The 20,601-nt window shown below is 45.4% G+C and overlaps 1 protein-coding gene across 1 annotated transcript in view; it reads right to left on the bottom strand.

Moving 5' to 3' along the window:
- CHD2 (chromodomain helicase DNA binding protein 2) overlaps positions 1–20,601 on the bottom strand; it is a 115,772-nt gene that overhangs the window by 7,065 nt on the left and 88,106 nt on the right. The window contains exons 31-38 of the mRNA XM_044231841.1: positions 19,737–19,859; positions 18,380–18,508; positions 17,325–17,465; positions 15,479–15,613; positions 9,564–9,742; positions 7,526–7,625; positions 6,285–6,498; positions 833–1,076 (exon numbers count right to left, since the gene is read on the bottom strand). Coding sequence (XP_044087776.1) covers positions 833–1,076; positions 6,285–6,498; positions 7,526–7,625; positions 9,564–9,742; positions 15,479–15,613; positions 17,325–17,465; positions 18,380–18,508; positions 19,737–19,859 — 1,265 coding nt within the window. The remainder of the gene's footprint in view (positions 1–832; positions 1,077–6,284; positions 6,499–7,525; positions 7,626–9,563; positions 9,743–15,478; positions 15,614–17,324; positions 17,466–18,379; positions 18,509–19,736; positions 19,860–20,601) is intronic.

Here is a 20,601-nt window from a genome sequence, read left to right on the forward strand (position 1 = left end):
GACAAGGACCATGGGCTGGGACCCATCACAGTATCCTGCCTCCTGAGAAGCAGGCATCAAGCTTAATAATTGGGCTGCAGACTCTAATTTAATTTTAAGGCTACCACTTCTCTACGCTTCCTCAGAGGAAGGCAGAGAACGTTTCCTGTACATGCAGAATGATGACCCTGCAGATGGCTCCCTATGACCCAAAGAATAAAGACCTCTAACCTGGCACTGAACCCCTTACTAGCCAAAGTGTTCATCTTCTGGGCCTCCCTCTCTGGGTGCCGACCCTTGGCCTGGACCTGTGATAACCAATTCCATTTCTCTTTGCTTAGCAGACTCTTCAGGGCCTGAGGCAAGAATTAGCAACCTCGTCTCTTCCTCAGCCCCCAGGAGAAAAACTCAAAAACCTCTACTTTTTTTTTTCTTTTAATTTTTTTAAATTTAATTTTTAAAAAATTAAAAAATTTTATTTTTTAATTGAATTTAATGAATTTTAAATTCACTGTTTTATGCACCACACCCAGTGCTCCATGCAGTATGCGCCCTCCTTAATACCCACCAGCAGGCTCATCCAGCCCCCCACCCCCGCCCCTCCAACCCCCTACTCTCAACCCTCCACTCAGCACGTGGTGCCAGATGCCTACACCAGGATTCCTCCCCAACACCCTAAGGATGCTGTGACGGCAAAACCATCGGCTCAGACTAGGGCCCATGCCTGGCACGTGAAGAGATGCTCAGTGAACATTAAGTAAGTACATGAATGCGTATGCCCCTTGTCTCTCCCCCTCCAAGAGGAAAACTCGCAGCAGAGGTCAGCACCTTGTGTCTTGGACCTTCAGCTCACCTATCGTAGTAATCTCTGTGTCCCCTGTGGTCTCGGTCACTGCTGTACTGGTCATAAGGTCTCTTTCTGGACAAGTTGTTGGGTCTATAGCTCCCAGAGCGGTGGGCGTCCATGTGCCGCCGGTCCCCATAGTGGTGGTCCTTGTACCAGTGCTGCTCGTACTGATGGTGCCTGTCGCTGCCCCAGGGAGGATTGTTGCCCCCACCATAGTTGAACTTTCTCTCCCTCTGCCAGTCTCCTCGATCTGCAGGAAAACAAACCACAGTTTCACGACTGCAACAATGGCTGAATTTCACACCCACTGAGGTTTAAACTCAAAGGCCGACACGTGTGATAGAAACACATTAAATTTCCTCCTGCGTCACCTTTTGCTGCTGGTAAACATACCAGCACTGAGTCCCAACATTCTCTCCCTCAAATTTTAAGGCAAAAGAAAATTCACGGGCTTTCTCTTGGGAAATCCTAAGATTTTACTTTTTATTTTCCAAGCCTCTTTACCTTCCAATCTGGGGCCAACCCTTAAAATGAAATTTCACTCAAAAAAAGAAAACCAAACATTAGCTGAGAAAACAGAACCTCCTGAATTTCACAGCTGCAAGGTAGTACCTTCTGTTTACATGTTGAACGTCTGTTTACCTACTAGTACCATAAGCCACGCCTGGTCTCTGAAAGTATTTCCAGACTATTCACACTGATTTACTACTCTTTCCCAGCCCACACCAACAAGATGAACCTCCTCCTGTAAAAAGTAACACCTTTAACTGCGGATCTGGATCAGTATGCTACCTCTCAAGGACGGGGCCAAACTGAAATGTTTTTGCTTCTGCAGCCTCCCTTTTCCCCTGAGAAGAATTACACTGATATGAATCAAAAAAAGGTAGTGAACACACAAAAGTCCAGGAATGGAGGCTATAGTGGTTCAAGTGTGACCCAAAATATATGTCCACTCAGAATCTACAGTGTGACTTTACTTGGAAATAGGGTCTTTGTGGTTGTAAATTAAGGATTTCAAGATGAGATCACCTTGGATTTAGACTGGGCCCTAGATCCAAGATATTCTTCTAAGAGAAAGGGAGAGGGCGGTCTGAGACAGACACGGGGAGGAAGGCCATGCAGCGAGGGCGGCAGCAACGGGGACCATGGAGCCACCAAAGAGCACAGAGGACTCACTGCTGGCAGGCACTACACAGCAGGAGAAAGGCTGGGACCAGGTTTTCCTTTATGTCTCCCGGCTGACACCGACTTCAGACTTCTGGCCTCTAGAAGTGTCAAAGAATACATCTCCATTGTTCTAAAACCACCCAGTTTGTTATGGGCAACCTTAGGCTTAACCATTAGGAATATATATATATATATATATATATATATATATATATATATCCATATATGCCCATATATGCCCATACCCATGGCCTCCCAGGAAATCCATCTTCTATCTACAAATATGCTAACACCAAGAATACGCCACCAGACAGATGTCTCTACTCATCTTGCTGGTCTTCTAATAAGCACTTTTGTACAGAGCCAAAGAGTAACACCATGAAGGAACCTGTGCAGCTTAGACTCTGACATCTTTCAAGTAACACGCAGTCAACCAGTGGCTTCACGACACTGCTGATCCAAGGTGGGTTGGACCAACAACAAATAAAAAACGATGACTACTCCGGTGAATTAACTTAATGGACAACGACAAAAATGTGACACTTCACAACATGAAAACAAATCGCTTGAAGATGGCTTCACACCAAATGGAAAGCAGTGTTTCCAACAGGGTGTTGGTGTCTGTGGTATGGTGGAGATGCTTACAACTCAAGCCAAGCCCTTTATTTCCAGAGAAACCAAACAGTGCTTTTCTTTCTTCTTGAATCCGCCTTGAGGTAGGTCGCTGGTTAGAAGTACTGAGCTATTAAGGACATGGGTGAAGAATCCAAGACTTAAATAAAAGACTACAGTGAGCAGACTAAGAGGAGTTCTTTCAAAGCATCAGAATATAAAATCAGTGATGTTACCCAAATAACAAAAAACTGGTCTGATCCCAGGAAAAAGTCAGGCCCAATAATACAATCAGATACACGAACATGGAAACACTGCCCAGTCACCTTGTACAGTTAATTACCTTTCCTCCCCTCAATCAAAGGGCGATCAATTAATTCTGAACTACTTGGACTTTTAAGATCAGAAGACATGGAACTTCTGTTCCAGGTAGTTTAGAGCAGCTTGTAGCGGAATCACACTCCGCCAAGAACAGTAAGAAATGCCACGTAAACAAAACTACCCGTATGGAGACATAAAAGAACAGCCAGAGCCATCCCAACTAGCAGGAGTAAGACTCCAAAGAGCAGAAAAGCTCAGAGAGGTTAAGAGGTCAAGTGACCACCAAAGCCACTGCAGGCGGTGGGTTGGGGGGTGGTGTGGAGCTGTGATTCTGAGCACGGATGAGAGGCTGAACATCTGAGCTGCTCCAAGCACAGGACCAGAGACACCAGCAGAGCCTTCCAGGTCCTTCTAGGCTGGAGAGCCATGGCAGAGCGGAGGGGCTCAAACACACAACCAGTCTTCCCTTAGGACACGTGCTGAGTCTGCACGGAGCAGAAGGCTAAAAACCCTAAACCGGAAGCCTCAGAACAGCAGAGCAGTCAGGGGCAGGCTCACGGTGCTGAGAAAACCAAGCCTGGAGGTCAAGGCCTGCAGGAGGCGAGAGGGCAGAGAATGCTACTACAGGCTCTCCGCTGAGCACCCTTAAGAGCTAAGCCCCAGGATGAGGGACCAGAGACAGACTAGATTAGAAGGATCGCCTCCCACTCCATGTGCCCAGGGGAGGGAAGAATGAACCCTCTCCCGGGAAAGGAACACCATGTGGAGCTTACACAATTTCTACAACATAGGTTCCCCCCACTCCAATGTATGTATATATATTTCAAGATTTATTTGGGAGAGCAAGACAGAGCGAATGAGAGAGAGAGCACAAACAGTAAGGAGGGGTAGAGGGAGAGGGGCTCCATTTCAGGACCCCGAGATCATGACTGAGCCCAAGGTAGATGCTTGAATAATTGAGCCCCCCAGGCACCCCACAGGTTCCCCCATTTAATCAAAACTAAGAAGGCATGCCTAAAGACAGGACTGTAGGACTGAAAACCAAGAGAAATGAAACCTACTACAGAAAAATGACGCACAATAACTTAGACCCTAGAGTTAGCAGGTTAAGATTTTTAAATAACTGTAATTCTTATGTTCAAAAAAAGAGGAAAAGATGGAGAAAATCAAGTTTTCTTAAAAACTTGAGAATTTTACTGAAAGAATGAAATGTATTTTTCAAAAGACTCAAATGGAAATCCTAAAACCAAAGTTTAGAAAGAAATACACACTTCTTCTGATTATTACAGAATACCTGACCTTCCATAAAATCCTGTACTATGACTTCTGTATGTTCTATGTACTTCTGGCTTTGATTCTATATGCGTTTTTCCCTTTCTTCTTACTTGTTATCTTTAAAATCCATGCTCAGTATTAACCAGTGAAGCAACAGATGGAGAAATTATTAACTTCCTGCAATACCCCTCCATTCCCCGCATCGTAAGGTCACTGGTACTGGGTGTGTTCTCACGTGTTTCTCTGCGCTTATTCAAACATACACTATGGAGAACAGCTTGGTGGCTCTTCAAGAAATTGAATTAGAATTACCATATAACCCAGCAATTTCACTACCAGGCATATACCCACAAGACTCGAAAACAGGTCCTCAACTACACACAAGGTATTTCACAGCAGTACTATTCACAATAACCGAAAAAAAAAAAAAAAAAAAAAAAAAAAAAAAAAAAAGGCAGCAACCCAAACGTCCATCCACTGAAGAATGGATAAACAGACTGTGGCCTATGTCCATACAGTTCAGCCACAAAAAGGAATGAAGTACTAACAAACATTACAATGTGAATAAACCTTCAAAATACTACGCCAAGTGACTGAATCAGACACACATATATAGAACGAGTCCAAGAACAGGCAGTGTCCCAAACACAGAAATCCACACGGACAGAATACACGCCGGGGGCTGCAGGCAGGGGACGGGGAGAAACCGCCTCACAGATACGGGATTTCCGTTTGAGCTGATGGAAATGTTTAGTGACTAAGAGAGAAGTGGTGGTTACACACAACACTGTGGATGTAGTAAATGCCACTACACCGGATAAATAAAATGGTGAACGATGGGGCGCCTGGGCGGCTCAGTCAGTTAAGCCCTTGCTGTCCACGCGGGTCATGATCCGGGGCTCCTGGGATCGAGCCCCCGGCTGGCTCCCTGCTCCGTGGGATGTCTGCTGCCCTCCTTCCAACCACCCGCCCCTGCTCCTGCCTGCTCTCTCCCTCGTGCTCCCTCTCATACTTTTTCTCTCTCAAATAAATAAATATTTTTTAAAAACCACAGTATCTGTAAAAAAGAGTAAAGTTGGTATTATATAATGTCACCTTAAAAAAGCTAAAGACACATACAGATTTTGTTGTTGCTTTCTCTCCCATTTTATTTCTAAAATCAACTCCTTCTTTTTAATAACTGATAATAACGTATAAAGCACCAACGTCCTACCATTTATCTCATGATACTCCTGTTAATGGATATGCAAAGTTATTTCCAGCTTTTTGCCATTCTAAGACCAGAATGGCATCCTCCTACATCCTGCTAGATACCAAAAAATAAAAAGCTTATGTATTTAGATATTTCAGATTAATTTCTGTAAACACTGCAGCAATTCGCACTCTTCACAATTTTCATGTATTCCACCCTTTTAATTTTTATTGACGTGAATGGGCAAAAAAATGACTTAGCTTGCTGCTGCCTGAATTTACATTCCCCTACGAGCAGTGCTGGCCACTTGTCACACTGGCCCCCTGAATTTCCTCCTGTATGAATTCTCTATTCCTAACCTCTGCCCATTCTTCTATTTGGTTATTCTTTTGTTGTCAGTTTACAAGGGCTCTTTCAGTATTAGCAGTTTTGACCATTTGACTGTATAATGTAAACTGCTCCTCTCGGCCTATTACTTGCTTGTTTGGCCATGTTCTTCTTCACGCTGGAGTAACGACCAGCCTTCTGGATCTTTACTTCACCCTCCGTCTCACTGAGACGGAAGACAACAAAGCCCTGAAGGAGAATGAAACACAGGTCCACCTGCCGTCTTCAGAAAAGAAAATGACTCTTTTGGCATCTCTTCTTAAAACTCCACTTCATGGGGTGCCTGGATGGCTCAGTGGGTTAAAGCCTCTGCTTTTGGCTCAGATCATGATCCCAAGGTCCTGGGACTGAGCCCCAAATCGGGCTCTCTGCTCAGCAGGGAGCCTGCTTCCTTCTCTCTCTCTCTGCCTGCCTCTCTGCCTACTTGTGATCTCTGTCAAATAAATAAATAAAATCTTAATAAATAAATAAATAAATAAACAACAACTCCACTTCATGACCTACCTGCGTTACTGAAGTGTCTCTTGTTGGGGTGATTATAGTTATCTCGTGGGTGTCCGTGCATCTGTGGGCCGTGGGAGGCGGGCAAGTGAGGCTTCTGAGGGTGAAGGTTGTGCGGGGTGTGGGACTGAGATATCAGGGAGTCCCGGCTGGAGCCTGAGGCCTCTGGCCGAAACGGCTTCTTTCCACCAATCACATCATCTTTCTTTTTTTGCTCCTGAGAATAAAAAGAAACCAAAGCTTCTTAATCCCCTGGTTGGCAGAGTTCCCAAGAACAGTACAGGGGGGAAAAAAAAAAAAGAACAGTACAGAAAGCACCACCTCCAAGTATTCCTCTCTCGCCCCTCGTGGTTTCGGACCTGCCGTCTATGACACGCTTATAAACCCTGTTCAGGAACTGCCCTGAGCTCCTGCAGCACGCCAGCCTCTCAGAGCAGCACCTGCTGCCCCAACAAGGAAGTCACCCTTTGCTGGCAGGTCCCGTGAGCAGGTGTCACGGACTAACATGTCACTGACATGTTAGTGGCGGAGGTGTTCCATGTTCACAGATGGGCCCTGAGTGGCTGACTTGGGGAGGGCCCACACGTCAAGTCAGCAGATCTGGAAAAAGGCACGCTGGCCTCAGGAACACGGCTCCTGCAGAATCAGGGAAGCCACTTATGTGCCCATCACCTCCCCTCTCCGTGCCAGAGAAGGGAAGGAACCTCTGGGTTTCGTGTTTGCTCCCTTCCGTGAGCAGTTGGGACGCTATATACAAAAGCTAGAAGGACACCAATACACAAGGCCCAGAAAAGAACAGAGAAAGTACTTTCTGCCGACAACCCTGTTACTTATCAGAAGTCAGGTTTGTAAGCCGCCACAAGATTGGTGAATAAATGACTCCAGGACAGAGAAACACACAGTAACGACTCCCTGTCAGAGTTTTAGTTTGCTTTGGCTCTAATCCGTTGGCTATTTCACCCATCCAGTGTCACTGTTACTTTTCCCAGTAGGGGAGCATGCCGAGACGCTGCGCAAGTAACACAGAGTTAGGGCGCACTGTGGGGGACAGGAAGGGCTGTGCTGGGCACCTCCACCCTCCTGCACCTCCCCCTCCATCTGTATTGAGGGCAGAGAACCAAGGACCCTTCTGGCACCAACAGTATATTCCCCTGACCATCTTCCTGGGAAAAAGAGTAATGAAGGAATTCTGTGGAACTGGTTTTTATTGGATTATATAAATTAGGATTAAATGTGTATTTTACCTCCTCTTCTTGAGATCTTTTCTTATGAGCCATCTTGTATAACTTATGCAATTTTCGAGCATCAAATTCTGTAAACTTGGAAACAAAAATCCATAGGTTCCTAAAGAAAAGTAAAAAATAAAAAATAGCTCTAAGTAAATCACAGAATGCATTAAATGACTTTCTGTTCTCTTTACTGATGACAAGCTACTGAATTCTGCCACAGAGCCTCACCCAAGTGTAGAAATTAAGTAACAGAAACATTCCTTCAGGTCTGTGCTTCATTAACACGTCTTTAGATGCCAGTGTTTGAACAGAGTCTGACCAAGGAGTCTGGAGACAAGGGTTCGGGTCTCCTAGCGCAAATCCCTTAATCCACCGGCACCCAGGAAAGTCCTAAAGTCTCCGGATTCAGCCACACAATCCATCATTATTCCCATCTTCCCAGCTGGGACCTACATACATTCGTGCATCCCCATGTTGCTGTCCCTTCTTCCTTCCCAGCTGTCACCACCAGGATCTGTCATTTCTTTCTGAAAACTCCAAGCAGTGCCTCCCTGCAATACCACTGCACTCATCCTAGCAAGCATTACCATAGCCAGCAGAGTGACTGACAGAACAGGCGTCTAGAACAAGGAAGGCAGCAGTACTCGTGGTGAGCTGGAAAAAGAGTCTCACATGCTTCCATGCTTTGGAGAGAACAGTGTGACCACAACACGCCCCCCACAGAAATGGGACTGGCTCCCGAAGCCGTACACCTGCTGCACTGTCCCTTCCTTTTTAAAGTCTTCCAGAGTGGGCTTCAGTGGTGTTAACAAACTGCCTCTGAACCCTAAAACCCACCCAGCCCCCCTCACTGGCCCACTTGTAAGCCTGTGCCAAAGCCTGTGCCAAAGCCTGAAAACTCTCCTGTAAGCAAGTCTGCCCAGCTCAAGTACACCTGCCTGCCTCTCAGAAGGGCATCCTCCCGCACTACTCCTCTGCAGGCCCCGCCTCCTTCTCGAACACCTGCCATACCTGGTCTTGCAATGCCCACTTCAGCATGGACAGTGTCTGTGGAATGGGCAAGGACCTTCTTAAGAACGACTGCTAGCCAGGTCTACAGTGCCCCCACACACTTCAACACAGACAGGCGCCAGTGCCCGGCACAAAGCCTAGCTTCACAGATCTACGTACTAGGATGACCTTCTGTTCTCTTCCAGCAGGGATTAACTTGGCTAGAAAAACAGCCCAGTGGTTAGGCACACGAACAAGTTGGTGACGTGTAAAGGAGAACAAAAATCACATTTTGAAACTTAATTTTCCTGAATGGGTGTGAAGTATGCTATGGATAGCATCATGACAAAGTTCTCTTGAATCCATTTTTTCAAAACCAATCCACTGGGATTGGGCATATTATACCAGCATAATTACATGAACCATGGAGTACATGAGTTCAAAGTCACTTTGGATTATGGAAAGAGACTAAATGCTACAATTATCTTTGAGAAAGAAATTCCAGTTGTGTTATCCTAAAAAAATCAAAAGTGAACACATAAATGAGTATATGTGAGCCATGATGTGCCTTACAAATTAAAGTTCTGAATTATATTGCATTAATACAAATTACTACTAGAGTTCTTCAATTATCAGAGAGAATGGAAAAATCACCTTCTGGTGGTTTTAATCCTTCTTTCCCCTCGTGTGTCAGTAGAGAACTATTCAAACAGTTATTATTATCAGCCTGAGGTGGGTGAAGTAATGGGACTAGATGACTTTTATTCCTTCCAGGTTTACAGACCAAGTCTTTGTTCTGAGACGAGGCCAGCAAAATCAGTCTCCCTGCTGTTCTCTCATGAAATGGTGACATCATCCTACCTATTCAAAAGGCTGGTCTCAGTGGAATGGCCTATTGCAGGAAAAAGAAACTGAAGCCTGCGGGTACAAAAGATGGTTTTTATCGGGGGGTGGGGGGAGCGCATTAGGTGGCTGTGTCACCTTTTATAAAACAGAACCAGAAGACTCCCCCCACACACACACTGCCAAATCGCACCAGGCAGTCTGAGGCTGTGTCACGTACCTCCTCCAGAGTTTGATGTGCTCCTGGTCTGAATAGGCTTTAAGGCACTCGGCTATCCGGTCTCCGATCTTCAGCAGGCAGTTTCGGGTGTGCTCTAGCTGTTCCTGCACATTGAGCCCCTTGTCGGGTTTGTCCAGCTGCTTCAGAGCCTTTTTCACTGGCCTCATCCGCTCTTTGCACTGGAACAGGACAACAGAGTAGAGACATAAAACACCAACAGCAAAGACATCTTGTCTTTGTTCCCTGTGCCGTGAATGCCCAGAGAAAACCCGGCTGTCCCTCGGGCCATCGTACCCTGGAGGAGGAACGGGTTAAAGCCCTGGGAGCAAGTGTAGCTGTCAAGTCGGGGAAACCCGAGGTGCAGGTCCCAACAGCATCTCTCAGAGTTTTGGCTTTATCACCTCTCAGTGATGACTTCTGTATCTTCCTTTTATTATAGCTCAAAATGCTGTTTCCTCATCTACAAGAGGGGTATGATAAAGCCTCAGAAGGCCATTATGAAGATAAAATGAGAAGCAAGATTAGAGGCCTAACCCAGAAATGTCCCACCGGCAGATAACCTATCTACAACGGCAGGACAGAAAACTTACAAGTCCTTTGGGCTTGCAAAAAACTACGGAGAAGCCTTGCAGATCGAGATGGCGAGCTGAACCCAAGAGCCGTCGTCTCTCCTGCCCAATTCCACTGAACAGCAGCAAAGGGAGTGTTTCAAAAAGAGGAAGGCCCACAAAGAAAAGAAAATGAAAGAGAAAACAAGAGCAACAAAATACTGGCAGCAAGGGAAATGACTTAAGGGACCTGCATGAGAACCGAGCTGGTTTATACTACCTGACGAGTATAACCTCAGGCAGTATAACCTGAGGAGAGCTAGGTACCTCTGGTTAAAACTAAGGACTGGTTATTTCAACAATGCTTAGAAGTAGCAAATACCCAGATTCACAAAAGATATCCAAATTTCCAACTGTGCCCAGCAAAAGAGGTTATTCTCTGGAGAAGATAAAGGAGAGGTCTGTGAACTGGGCTGTGCATGGAAACAGGAGCGTATGAGCGGACACACACCAGAGGGGCCAGCACCGGGCCTTCTGCCTCCCAGGGAGACTCCAGAATGAGGAGAGCCAGGTCTACACCCTTCACTCAGGGGACTGCAGGGTCCTCGTCCACGAAATCTGACCAGCTAAGACAAGGAACTCCCCACTGCAAGTCTTCCAGTGAAGCAGCCCAGCCACGTCACCAGTGCACACTGGAAGTCGTCCGTCCACCAAGCCCCACCCCCACGCCCAGAGCTTCTAGCCGGATGGTTAGTCCCCTGCTTCCAAGTGTGTACGCAGACAACCAATGATTACAAGTCATCCGAAACAAACATCTAACATGGATGATGGAAAACAAGTTCAAGGAAAATATAAAAAACATTCAGAGAACCATGGGCAGGGGAAGATCTTGGATATAAAACATGACAACAGAAGTAAAAAGCTTAAAAGAAATACTCATGTGAGATCAAGTGGGGGGGAAGCTCCTAGAAAGTAGAATTTTTTTTTTTTTAAAGATTTTATTTGACAGAAAGAGACAGAGAGAGAGGGAACACAAGCAGGAGGAGTGGGCGAGGGAGAAGCAGGCTCTCTGCTGAACAGAGAGCCCAATGTGGGCCTCAATCCCAAGACCCTGGGATCATGACCTGAGCTGAAAGCAGATGCTTAGCAACTGAGCCACCCAGGCACCCCTAAAATGCAGAAGTTAAAAGACAGAAATGGAAAAAAAAAAAAAAAGGTAGTAATATTAGGGACCCCTCCCAGAGTCCAGTTTCCCAAAACAAAAAGTTCTGTAAAGATAAAACTAAGAATCCGGAGGAAACCACCACAAAATAATTCAAGAAAACGCCTCAGACCCATAGAGCATGGCTGTCAACTATGAGGCATCTGGTACAACAAACTACTAAGGCACACGAGCACAAAATTTCAGAACAAAGAAAACCCTACAAACTTCTATCACTCTGTGATAATTCTGTTTACTTTTTGGAGTTCTACCTCAATTTTCAAGAAGTCCACAAAAGAAGAAGATTTACCATAACCTGGAAGGTGTCTATGATGACTCTAATGGGTAAGAAAGACATCAGTATCATGATCGTATAAAGGACTGCTATAGGCAAGGTAAGAACAAATTACCCCCAAACAGGCAAAGAATACAAAGAATACAAAAATACAATCCACTACAAACACGAATGCCTGACAGACATGGAAACAAACACTCACTGATCAATATTTCATACCCCTCAGAGGTTGGCAAAAATTAAGAAGTCAGAAATGACCAAGTGTTTCTGTGACTGGGAGGCCACCAGAACTCGGGTTCCCTGTTAGGAGTCTGTATAAACAATCTCCGTAAAAGCTGGAAGGGGTAGTAGTTCCACAGGACCGACTGAAGTGACTAACGTGTGCGCCCAAGGAAACACCCAGAGCTCTGCGCAAGCTGTACAGTCTAGGGAAGCACTTACACGTGTAAATGAAAATATTTATTCATTTGATAGAGATCACAAGTAGGCAGAGAGGCAGGCAGGGAGAGAGGAAGAAGCAGGCTCCCTGCTGATCCAATGATAGTTGGAGAGAGTCCAATGCAGGGCTCGATCCCAGGACCCTGAGACTATGACTTGAGCCGAAGGCAGAGGCTTTAATGCACTGAGCCACCCAGGCGCCCCCTAAATGAAAATATTTACAAGAACTTTGCTGCTGTCTGTGTTTGGTAATAAACCTTTGGAAAATCCCGAGGTTCATCTACACGAGAAACAATGAATTGTGGAAGTCATGATATAAAATACTATGAAACGGATTTTTCTTTTAGTTTTTAATTTTTATTTTTAAGTAAGCTCTAAGCCCAGTGTGGGGCCTGAACTCACAACTCGGGAGATCAAGAGTCGTGTGCTCTACACCAAGTGAGCCAGGCAGGCGCCCCTGAAACGGGTTTCAATTACCAACATAGGTCAACCTCAAAAACAGAGATGCTGCAGAGGAAAATCAAGTTATAGGATATACACAGTGTGGCATTTTTATAAAGTCTTTCAACACGCAAAGTAAAACTATTTGTCGTGTAGGGACACAAAGGCAGCTGTGCAGTAGACGGGTCAAAAACCCAGGTGCTTGTGCCAAACTATCGGGTCAAATCTTTGCCCTCCATCTTAACTATTAACAAATAGCTTCTGTGACTCTCCCTTTTTTTAAAAAAGATTTTATTTTTATTGACTTATTTTTTGAGAGAGAGAGACAGACAGACAGACAGCACACCATGAGTGGGGAGCTGGAGGAGAGGAGCAGGGAGAGAGAGAACCTCAAGCAGACTCCCAGATGAGCAGGGAGCCCGACTCGGGGCTCAAACCCACAACCCTGAGATCATGACCTGAGCCAAGGCCAGGAGTTGGATGCTTAACCGACTGAGTGAGTCACCCAGGTGTCCCTAAATATTTTATCTTTAAGTAAACTCCACACCCAACGTGGGGCTCAAACTCACAACCCCAACATCAAGAGTCAGGCTCTAATACGTAAGCCAGCCAGGTGACCCTCTTCATCTTATTTTTTAATAAGTAAAATGGAGAGAATTACCTATCCCATAGGACTGTTGTGGAGAAAAAAGACATAAAGGCACAAACAGTGCCTGGCTATGTTGAGTCATTATTGTCTTCACAGACAAACTGAAATCATAAAATGCTAAAACCAAGCGCAAGAACAGTAACGAGATCTAAAACTACTACCCTTACTTTTGGGGAGGTAAAAAAGGACAAGTGTGGGTTTAGAGTGAGAAACACCAGGGGCTTCAACTTAACTCTTGAGTCTTAAAAACAAATTTGAAAAAAAAAAAAAAAAACCAAAAACAAATTTGACAAGGCTTCGTGGTACTTGTTATCAATATCTATTACATTTCTTAAATTTTTTTACATTTTTCAAAAGATTTTAAAATCTTTTGAAACATGACAAAAAGAGCCAGTAAGTGAAAGGATTTTTAAAAAATAAATGGCTAGTATTAGAAGCATTAGGTTAGGATTTTCCCTTATCAATACTGGACTAAGGGGTGCCTGGGTGGCTCAGTCATTAAGTATCTGCCTTTGGCTCAGGTCATGATCCCAGGGTCCTGGGATCGAGCCCCCCCCCCGCCCCCACATCTGGCTCCCTGCTCAGTGGGAAGCCTGATTCTCCCTCTCTCCCTGCTTGTGTTCCCTCTCTCACTGTCTCTGTCTCTCTCTCTGTCAAATAAATAAATAAAATCTTAAAAATAAATACATACATACATACTGGACGAAGGAAAAACCAGGAAACAGATCAGCTCAAAAGGCTGGTTGTACAATGAATTTATTCAGTCAGTTTATGCATTTACTGACATACCTTTCTCTTTAGAAATACTTCTAACACCCAGATGTACTTTAACGTAAGAATCGCTACTTGCCGTCAGACGGCAAAACACAGAACAGTACAGAGAATTAAGAAAAATGAGTTAAGGACAAAGAAAAAATATGTATGTGTGTACAGATTTCTGGGAACACAGAGAAAGGAGCAATGAGGGAGGACTACCCTACAGGGTGAGGTCCATATCCTATCCTTTGCTGCCATGCAGCAGGAGTGTTTCGAGATGTAGAAGACAAGATTCTCTTTGGGACTGAATTAACTGTTCAAGGGAGCTGTGATCTGTGGAAGGTTGGGCAGAGGCGGGAGGAATCGTAGAGCATGACACGGTGAAGACCACGCAGCTCCAGTGTGGGGCTAAGGTCCCTGAGGACACGCTGGCGTGTTTCCGTTCCCACTCGGACCCTGGTCCATGCGCTCCCCTCCCCATCACATTGCCCGTCCCATACGAGGAAAGAGAGCGTGTCCTGGGTATGCCTTAGGCCCGAGCACCACAGTGCGGCAGCACGGAGGACCCACGACACTCACGCTCCCCACTGCTCTCACTCACCCAGCCAGAACCCTGACCTTGTCTTCGTGTGATGTCCCCTGGTTCTCACCGCACTAGCCACAGTGGCCTTCTGTGACCTCACTGCACCACCGGTGGTCCCACCACACGGCCTTTATGCTTGCCGCCGCCTTGCCTTGACACGTTCTTTCTTGCCCTCACCTTTTAGGACCTTTCCGTCTTCCTTCAGAACCCAGTTCAAGCATCGCCACCCGAAGCGTGCCTTCCCAATAGCCCCTGCCTGGTCAATCCCCTTCTTACAGATCTTTGGAGCCATCTGCTGAAGAAACCCTCCCGCCCATCACAGAAGCACGAATGCGACCCGGGTGGCTCTATGTCCCCTACTCAAATGTGGAGTCAGCGGCAAGAGAAGCAATTCTCTTTGCAACATGGTAGATAACTCCGGGGTTGGCACAAGAAAGTATTCAGTAACTATTAGCTCAGTGAACACCTCTGTTTCCCAAATGCCTCTAAAGGCCCCTGCAGCCTTTCTCTTTTTTAATGAAGATTTTATTTATTTATTTGCTTGTTTGTTTGTTTATATGAGAGAGGGGGAGAGAGCATGTACACACATGGGGCGCTGGGGGGTGGGGGAGAGAAAGGAAAGAATCTCAGCAGGCTCTACCCTCAGTACAGAGCCCAACACGGGGCTCGATCCCACAAACCTGAGATCACCACCTGAGCCAAAACCAAGAGTATGATGCTTAACCAGCTGAGCCACCCCCACCCACCCCCTATCACAGCCTTTCTGACTGGGAGCACAAGATAGGAAATCGATTCCCTAAACTTCTTTCTCACCACAGGGTAAGAAAACCTCTTCCTGCCTGCCTATCCCAGAGCAAAAGGTCTTTAGATAGCAGAAGCCATGTGTTGCACAGTAACATACTACAGCTCGGCCAGCGGAGGCCGTGTGGCTGGACCTGGGGAAGGCAGAACCACAGCAGGCGCTGTGGCCGCACACACCGGCACCCCTCAATTTCCAGACTTACTATGCTGAATGTCTCCTGGTCCAGATCATCATCCTCATCCTCTCCAATGGGGACAGGCTCACTTCCTGCTGTAATATGGACAGGACCCTGAGATCGCTTCGATTTACTTGAAGATTTGGCATCACCACCTTTAGGCTTTTGAAAAAGAGTTACAAGGAGTCATTGTCACTGGTGCAATCCTGCCTTGTAAGCTGGACATCTTAGCTATGTCACACCTCTTCCAAGGGTCCATGTGACAGGCTCAATTTACAAAAATGGTAAAATAAAGTCTTCTGAAACATCACGTAATCAAATCTACATGTTTAATGAATGGCTTAATCGTACATTATTTCCACTTCTGACTCCAAACACACCCCATTAAAACTTCAGCTTCAGGACAATGCGATTTTGGCTTCTATTCCCTCATCCATAAAATGTGCAAAAACATCATCAACAGGCAGTGATTATAAACTGGCAGAACCCTTGTATTCTATTATGTAGCATCTTTTATTAACAGCCTATAATCATACACTTTGACCTAGGAATCTGTTTTAACTACGATGCTGTAAATGATTGAGATGTACATGAATCTGGATACAGAAAGATGGAGATACATACATGTATGATGAACATTTAAAAAAATATTACTATGCTTTGTTTACAATTGTGTAAAATATAGTAAAAGCATAAAAACATGGATAGGAAGATTTCAAACGTTGGAAGAAAAAAAGAGTTAGGCACAGTAATGATATCAGGAAAGAAGAATATGGGGGGCAGGAGGGGGGTGCTTCAATACTATTGGTAAGATGTGCACAAAACACAAAATACAACAGCCCAACAAAATGCGCCTAGAGTAAATGTGGAAGAAAGCTGGCCACAGTTCTACCTTGGGTGGTGGATAAGTAGATGTCTGTTAAATGGCTCCCTGTGCTTTTATTTTGGAAATATTTCACTCTAAAAAAGAGTAACTTTTTGTGGGAGCAGAAATGCAAAGGCATCGGGCACAGCACGTTTCCTAACTTAAGAAACTGGAAATGATTTCAATATGCAAAGTCTATACTGCTTCCAAGGTGTTATAATCAAATAGAATCTTCTTTATCTATTTGAAGTGATTTTAACATTTACCTATTCATTGGGAAAGTTGTTTCTGATGTACTGCTTGGCGGGGGGGGGGGGGAGAAAGGGCTACCCAAAGTCTGATCTGATCTTCTTTTTATACTTGTACATATACATATAAGACAAAAATTCTGAAGATGAAGTAATCTATTAGAGATTATCAGTGAATGGCAGAATTATAGATGTTATTTGTTTCTATGTTTTAATGACTAAGGGTTAACTGAAAAATAATTTCATCAGAAGCCAGCAAGCATACTCCCAACATTCTACCAGAAATCTGTGGTTTGCAATTACCCTCACAGAAGTCCCTAAGTGAAGATGATCTAATAGCATCTGTTTCTACTCCAAAAGCTTCTCTTGATATATTTGGGTTGACTCCTCTACTTCTCAAATATTCAAATTCATCTGTGGATTGTCTCTTCTACCATGTATGTGAGAATATATTTGACATCATTACCTGTAAATGCAGCTTTCTCTCACCTGTCCTATCTCATTAAAAATTCCCCTCTGAAACATGTAATAAGAGATCAACTAAAGGCCGTTTATAGTTTAAAAAAAACAAAAACAAAAACAAAAAACTCCCCAACTGCACATTCCCCTCTCTGTAAGAAGAGGTGCAGGCATCCCTCTGATAGCCCCGTCCTTCCTTCTTCGATGGACCCTCAAAGAGACGATTATTTCAGGGTGCTCAAGCCCAACTCTAAATTCTAGAAGAAATTTCAGATACTATGGGTATCTCAGTAAGCAATACCTTCTCTTTCTTATCTTTTGACTTCTTCCTTTCCTTGTCCCCTTCTTTGTCTTTCCTAGAACTCATTTGTTTCTCCTTGTTCTCCTTGTTCTCTTTCTTCTTCTGTTTCTTTTTCATTGGGCTTTTCTCTAAGCCATCATCCTAGAAAACAAACAGGGCTGTGAGCTTTTGCCACAAACTTGAGATCTGCTCATCTGCTTTCTGGGGAGAGGAGCGCTGTCCGCAATGGTTCATCACCGCATCTACACTTACTTAGAGCTTGTTTTCCAGCACACACACCCTACGGCACTCACACAAGGCTAAGCTTTCTGGTAATAACCGGGTAAGGCTGTAGCCACAGATGCTCTGCAACTCACATCCTCTCTTTAATTCTCACAGCAACCCTTCAACCATAAGCATTATCATTCCCGTTCCACAGATGGAGAAAACTGGAGACCAGAGATATTACAGACCCATCACCTAACCGTCACGGTAGTAACCGTCACAGTTGCTATGACTTTTTGAACTCATGTGTCCCTGACGAATTCATGCCAGTTTCAGTCCCCACTGCCGATGCTCTTGGAGCTGATCTCAAAGTATCATCACACTTGAAGGGCAACAACATAAAATCCCGTAAAGCTGTCACTCACTGAAACAACACACGGATTGCTACCGATTTTTCACTTTGCTCAAACCAGAGGTCATGGACTGGCAGGCCGTGGGCCAGCCTGACCCACCGATGTGTTCTGCTGGCCCACAATGAACTGAACTGCAGAGGCGCGAGGCCCCTGGTAAGTTGGGATCCCCACCACCACTCCCTACCTTTTTCAAGGTGTCACGGGTCATTTATCATTACACCTCGCAGGGCTCCCGTCACTGACTTCCATTACCTATGGACCCATGACGGCTGGCCTGAATGAACAAATCACTCTCTCACAGGGGAAGCAGAGACATCTATATTCTATTTTCACTTTACTGACTCTGTGTGTAAACCAAACACATTCTGATTGGTTTTATACCAGCCGGCATAATACATGTAGCCTAAAAGAACCCTCAACTGGAATTTAGCCACGTACCTTTACTTCTCCCTCTTCCGACGGATTGTCTGAATGTCTAGGAGATGAAAACTCAACCCCATGCTCATCTTTCAGCCTTGGTTCTTTGTTTTCCTTCTTTACTCGAGGCTTCCGCTTCTTTAATTTGGCCTGGAATGGAGAAAAAATGACGATGAAAACCACAAACCTCAGGAAGCATGACCAAGTAACATTAGGACTCTGCAGAGCAGTAGCAGCCCAACTCAAATGATAAAGTTCAGAGGCAGTTCAAAGGAGCGTAACCAGTTCTACCTGGGCGAGAAAAAGGAAAACAGTAATGTACCATACATGTCCCTACACTACATAAAAAAGCATGCATATCCTTGAAACTGTTGCCAGTGTGCAGCATTCATGCTAAAGACAGAATTCAAAGGAAGGAAAAGCACATTTGTGCACAAAGATACAAATAAATCTATGAGACATAAAAATAACATTTAAAAATCTAGACTTACACTCTACCTAAAAATGAAGGTGAAGAATAAAATGCTCTCAATCCACTGAAGTATGATACAGAGATCTAAAACAAATATAAACATGATCTAATCTGTCCCTCCAGAACCTACCGTATAATTCGTACTCAACGTGCTATCTGGAGAATGGCACTACTTATGACTAGGTATGGGATTAGGGTGACATTTCCCCCTAAAATTTGTTTTGTTTCTAATATAAGGAAATTTATGTAAACGGCTGAGTTCTAGGAGCACTGAGCACACACACCCCACCAAGACTGTGAGTGCCAGATGTAACATTTCACTGTGATTTTCTCATCCTTCTAGGCCTGATTTTGAAATGAAAAATTGGGAAAATAAACGGAGATAAGGTTCGGATGAGCTCATTAGCAAGTTCGCTGGTATTCTGTACTGAGTAAACAAGGCAGTCACACTGAAGGCCAGTTTCCGAAGGAACCGTGGACTCTAACTATCCAATGTCACCTCTGGGATCCATGATTACAAGCAGCCCAGGGTCAGCCATACCAGGTAAAGCTGGTGGTAGCCATACAGTAACCAGAACCATGTTCCAGAACTGAGGAAGCAGCACAAGGAAGCGGCAGTGCGTGTCTGGACCAAAGGTACTGGCAGAGGCAAGGACTATTTTGAGGCAAAACTGGAGGACAATGGGCTTGTAAGGAAGTTGCCAAGACGCCCAGGGCAATTATCGAATGAACATTTCTATTATCATCAACCAAACCATCATGACTGGAAGCTCAAAAACAACACCTGCCCGTGGAAGGTACCGTGCAGTGCAGCGCCCGGAGAGCGCAACGTCCCTTGTCCTACCTAACTCTGCAGGGCCGGAGCCTCGGGCCTCTGCAGGGTGCCCGCCTGGCAGCCGCGCTCACCTCTTCTCCGCTCGTCACGGCCCCCTTCTTCTCCAGACTCTTCCTGAGCAACTTGAGCAAGTAGTCCGCTCGGGTCTGCAGCTGCTTCCCCTGAGGCTTTTTATCTGTCTCCACGGGCAGAATCTTCAACAGGAAAGGAAGAGAAGCACCCGCCACCACCCATGTCCCGGTTAGTGGATCCGGATTCACAGAGACAATGAAGAACTGCGCAGTCCTTTCCCTCCCCAACCACCCGAAAGACAGATAAAGCCTCAGATCCTATCTCAATGTCCATGGCTCCCAGTCACTGAAAATCCCTTATGAGCCGTTCTCATTTTACAAAATGGGATGGAGAAATCCAGCTCTCCCACTGGCTCCTACCTGTGCTGTTAACAGGGTAGAACAACTCAGGTAGGAGGGGCTTGTTGGCTTCATCTGCTAGAGCATCCCAGCCGTCGTGGATTTCCTCCTTCCAGGAGCAGGGAATCCCTGGAGCTAGGTTAAAGCTTCGTTTTAGATTGAAAATGCTTCTTAGAGCATTGCCGGAGAGCACTGAGCTATGCCAGGACATGATCCGTCCCTGCTGCCCCAGCTGGACCTCTCAGGCCAGACTGGATTTGGTCTCCGCGCTCACGGCGGGGTGCTGTCACCCCCTGAGAACAATTCACACATGGGATGAGCATTGTTTGACGTGCCAGGGAAAGCCCTGCTAGGAGCGCAGCCTACTAAAATTTGAGCCAGTCAGCTTTCCCTGCTTACAGCTCTGAGCACGGCCTTCCTACCAGGTAGCCTGATTCACAACGGACAGGGTGGGAGGCTCAGTTTGTGGGAGAAGTACGGCCAATGTTGAATTCCACTACAAAAAATACCAAGGTGTGGCTCCTTC

Source organism: Neovison vison, chromosome 13 (genome assembly GCF_020171115.1).
Source record: "Neovison vison isolate M4711 chromosome 13, ASM_NN_V1, whole genome shotgun sequence".
Taxonomy (NCBI): Eukaryota; Metazoa; Chordata; class Mammalia; order Carnivora; family Mustelidae; genus Neogale; species Neogale vison.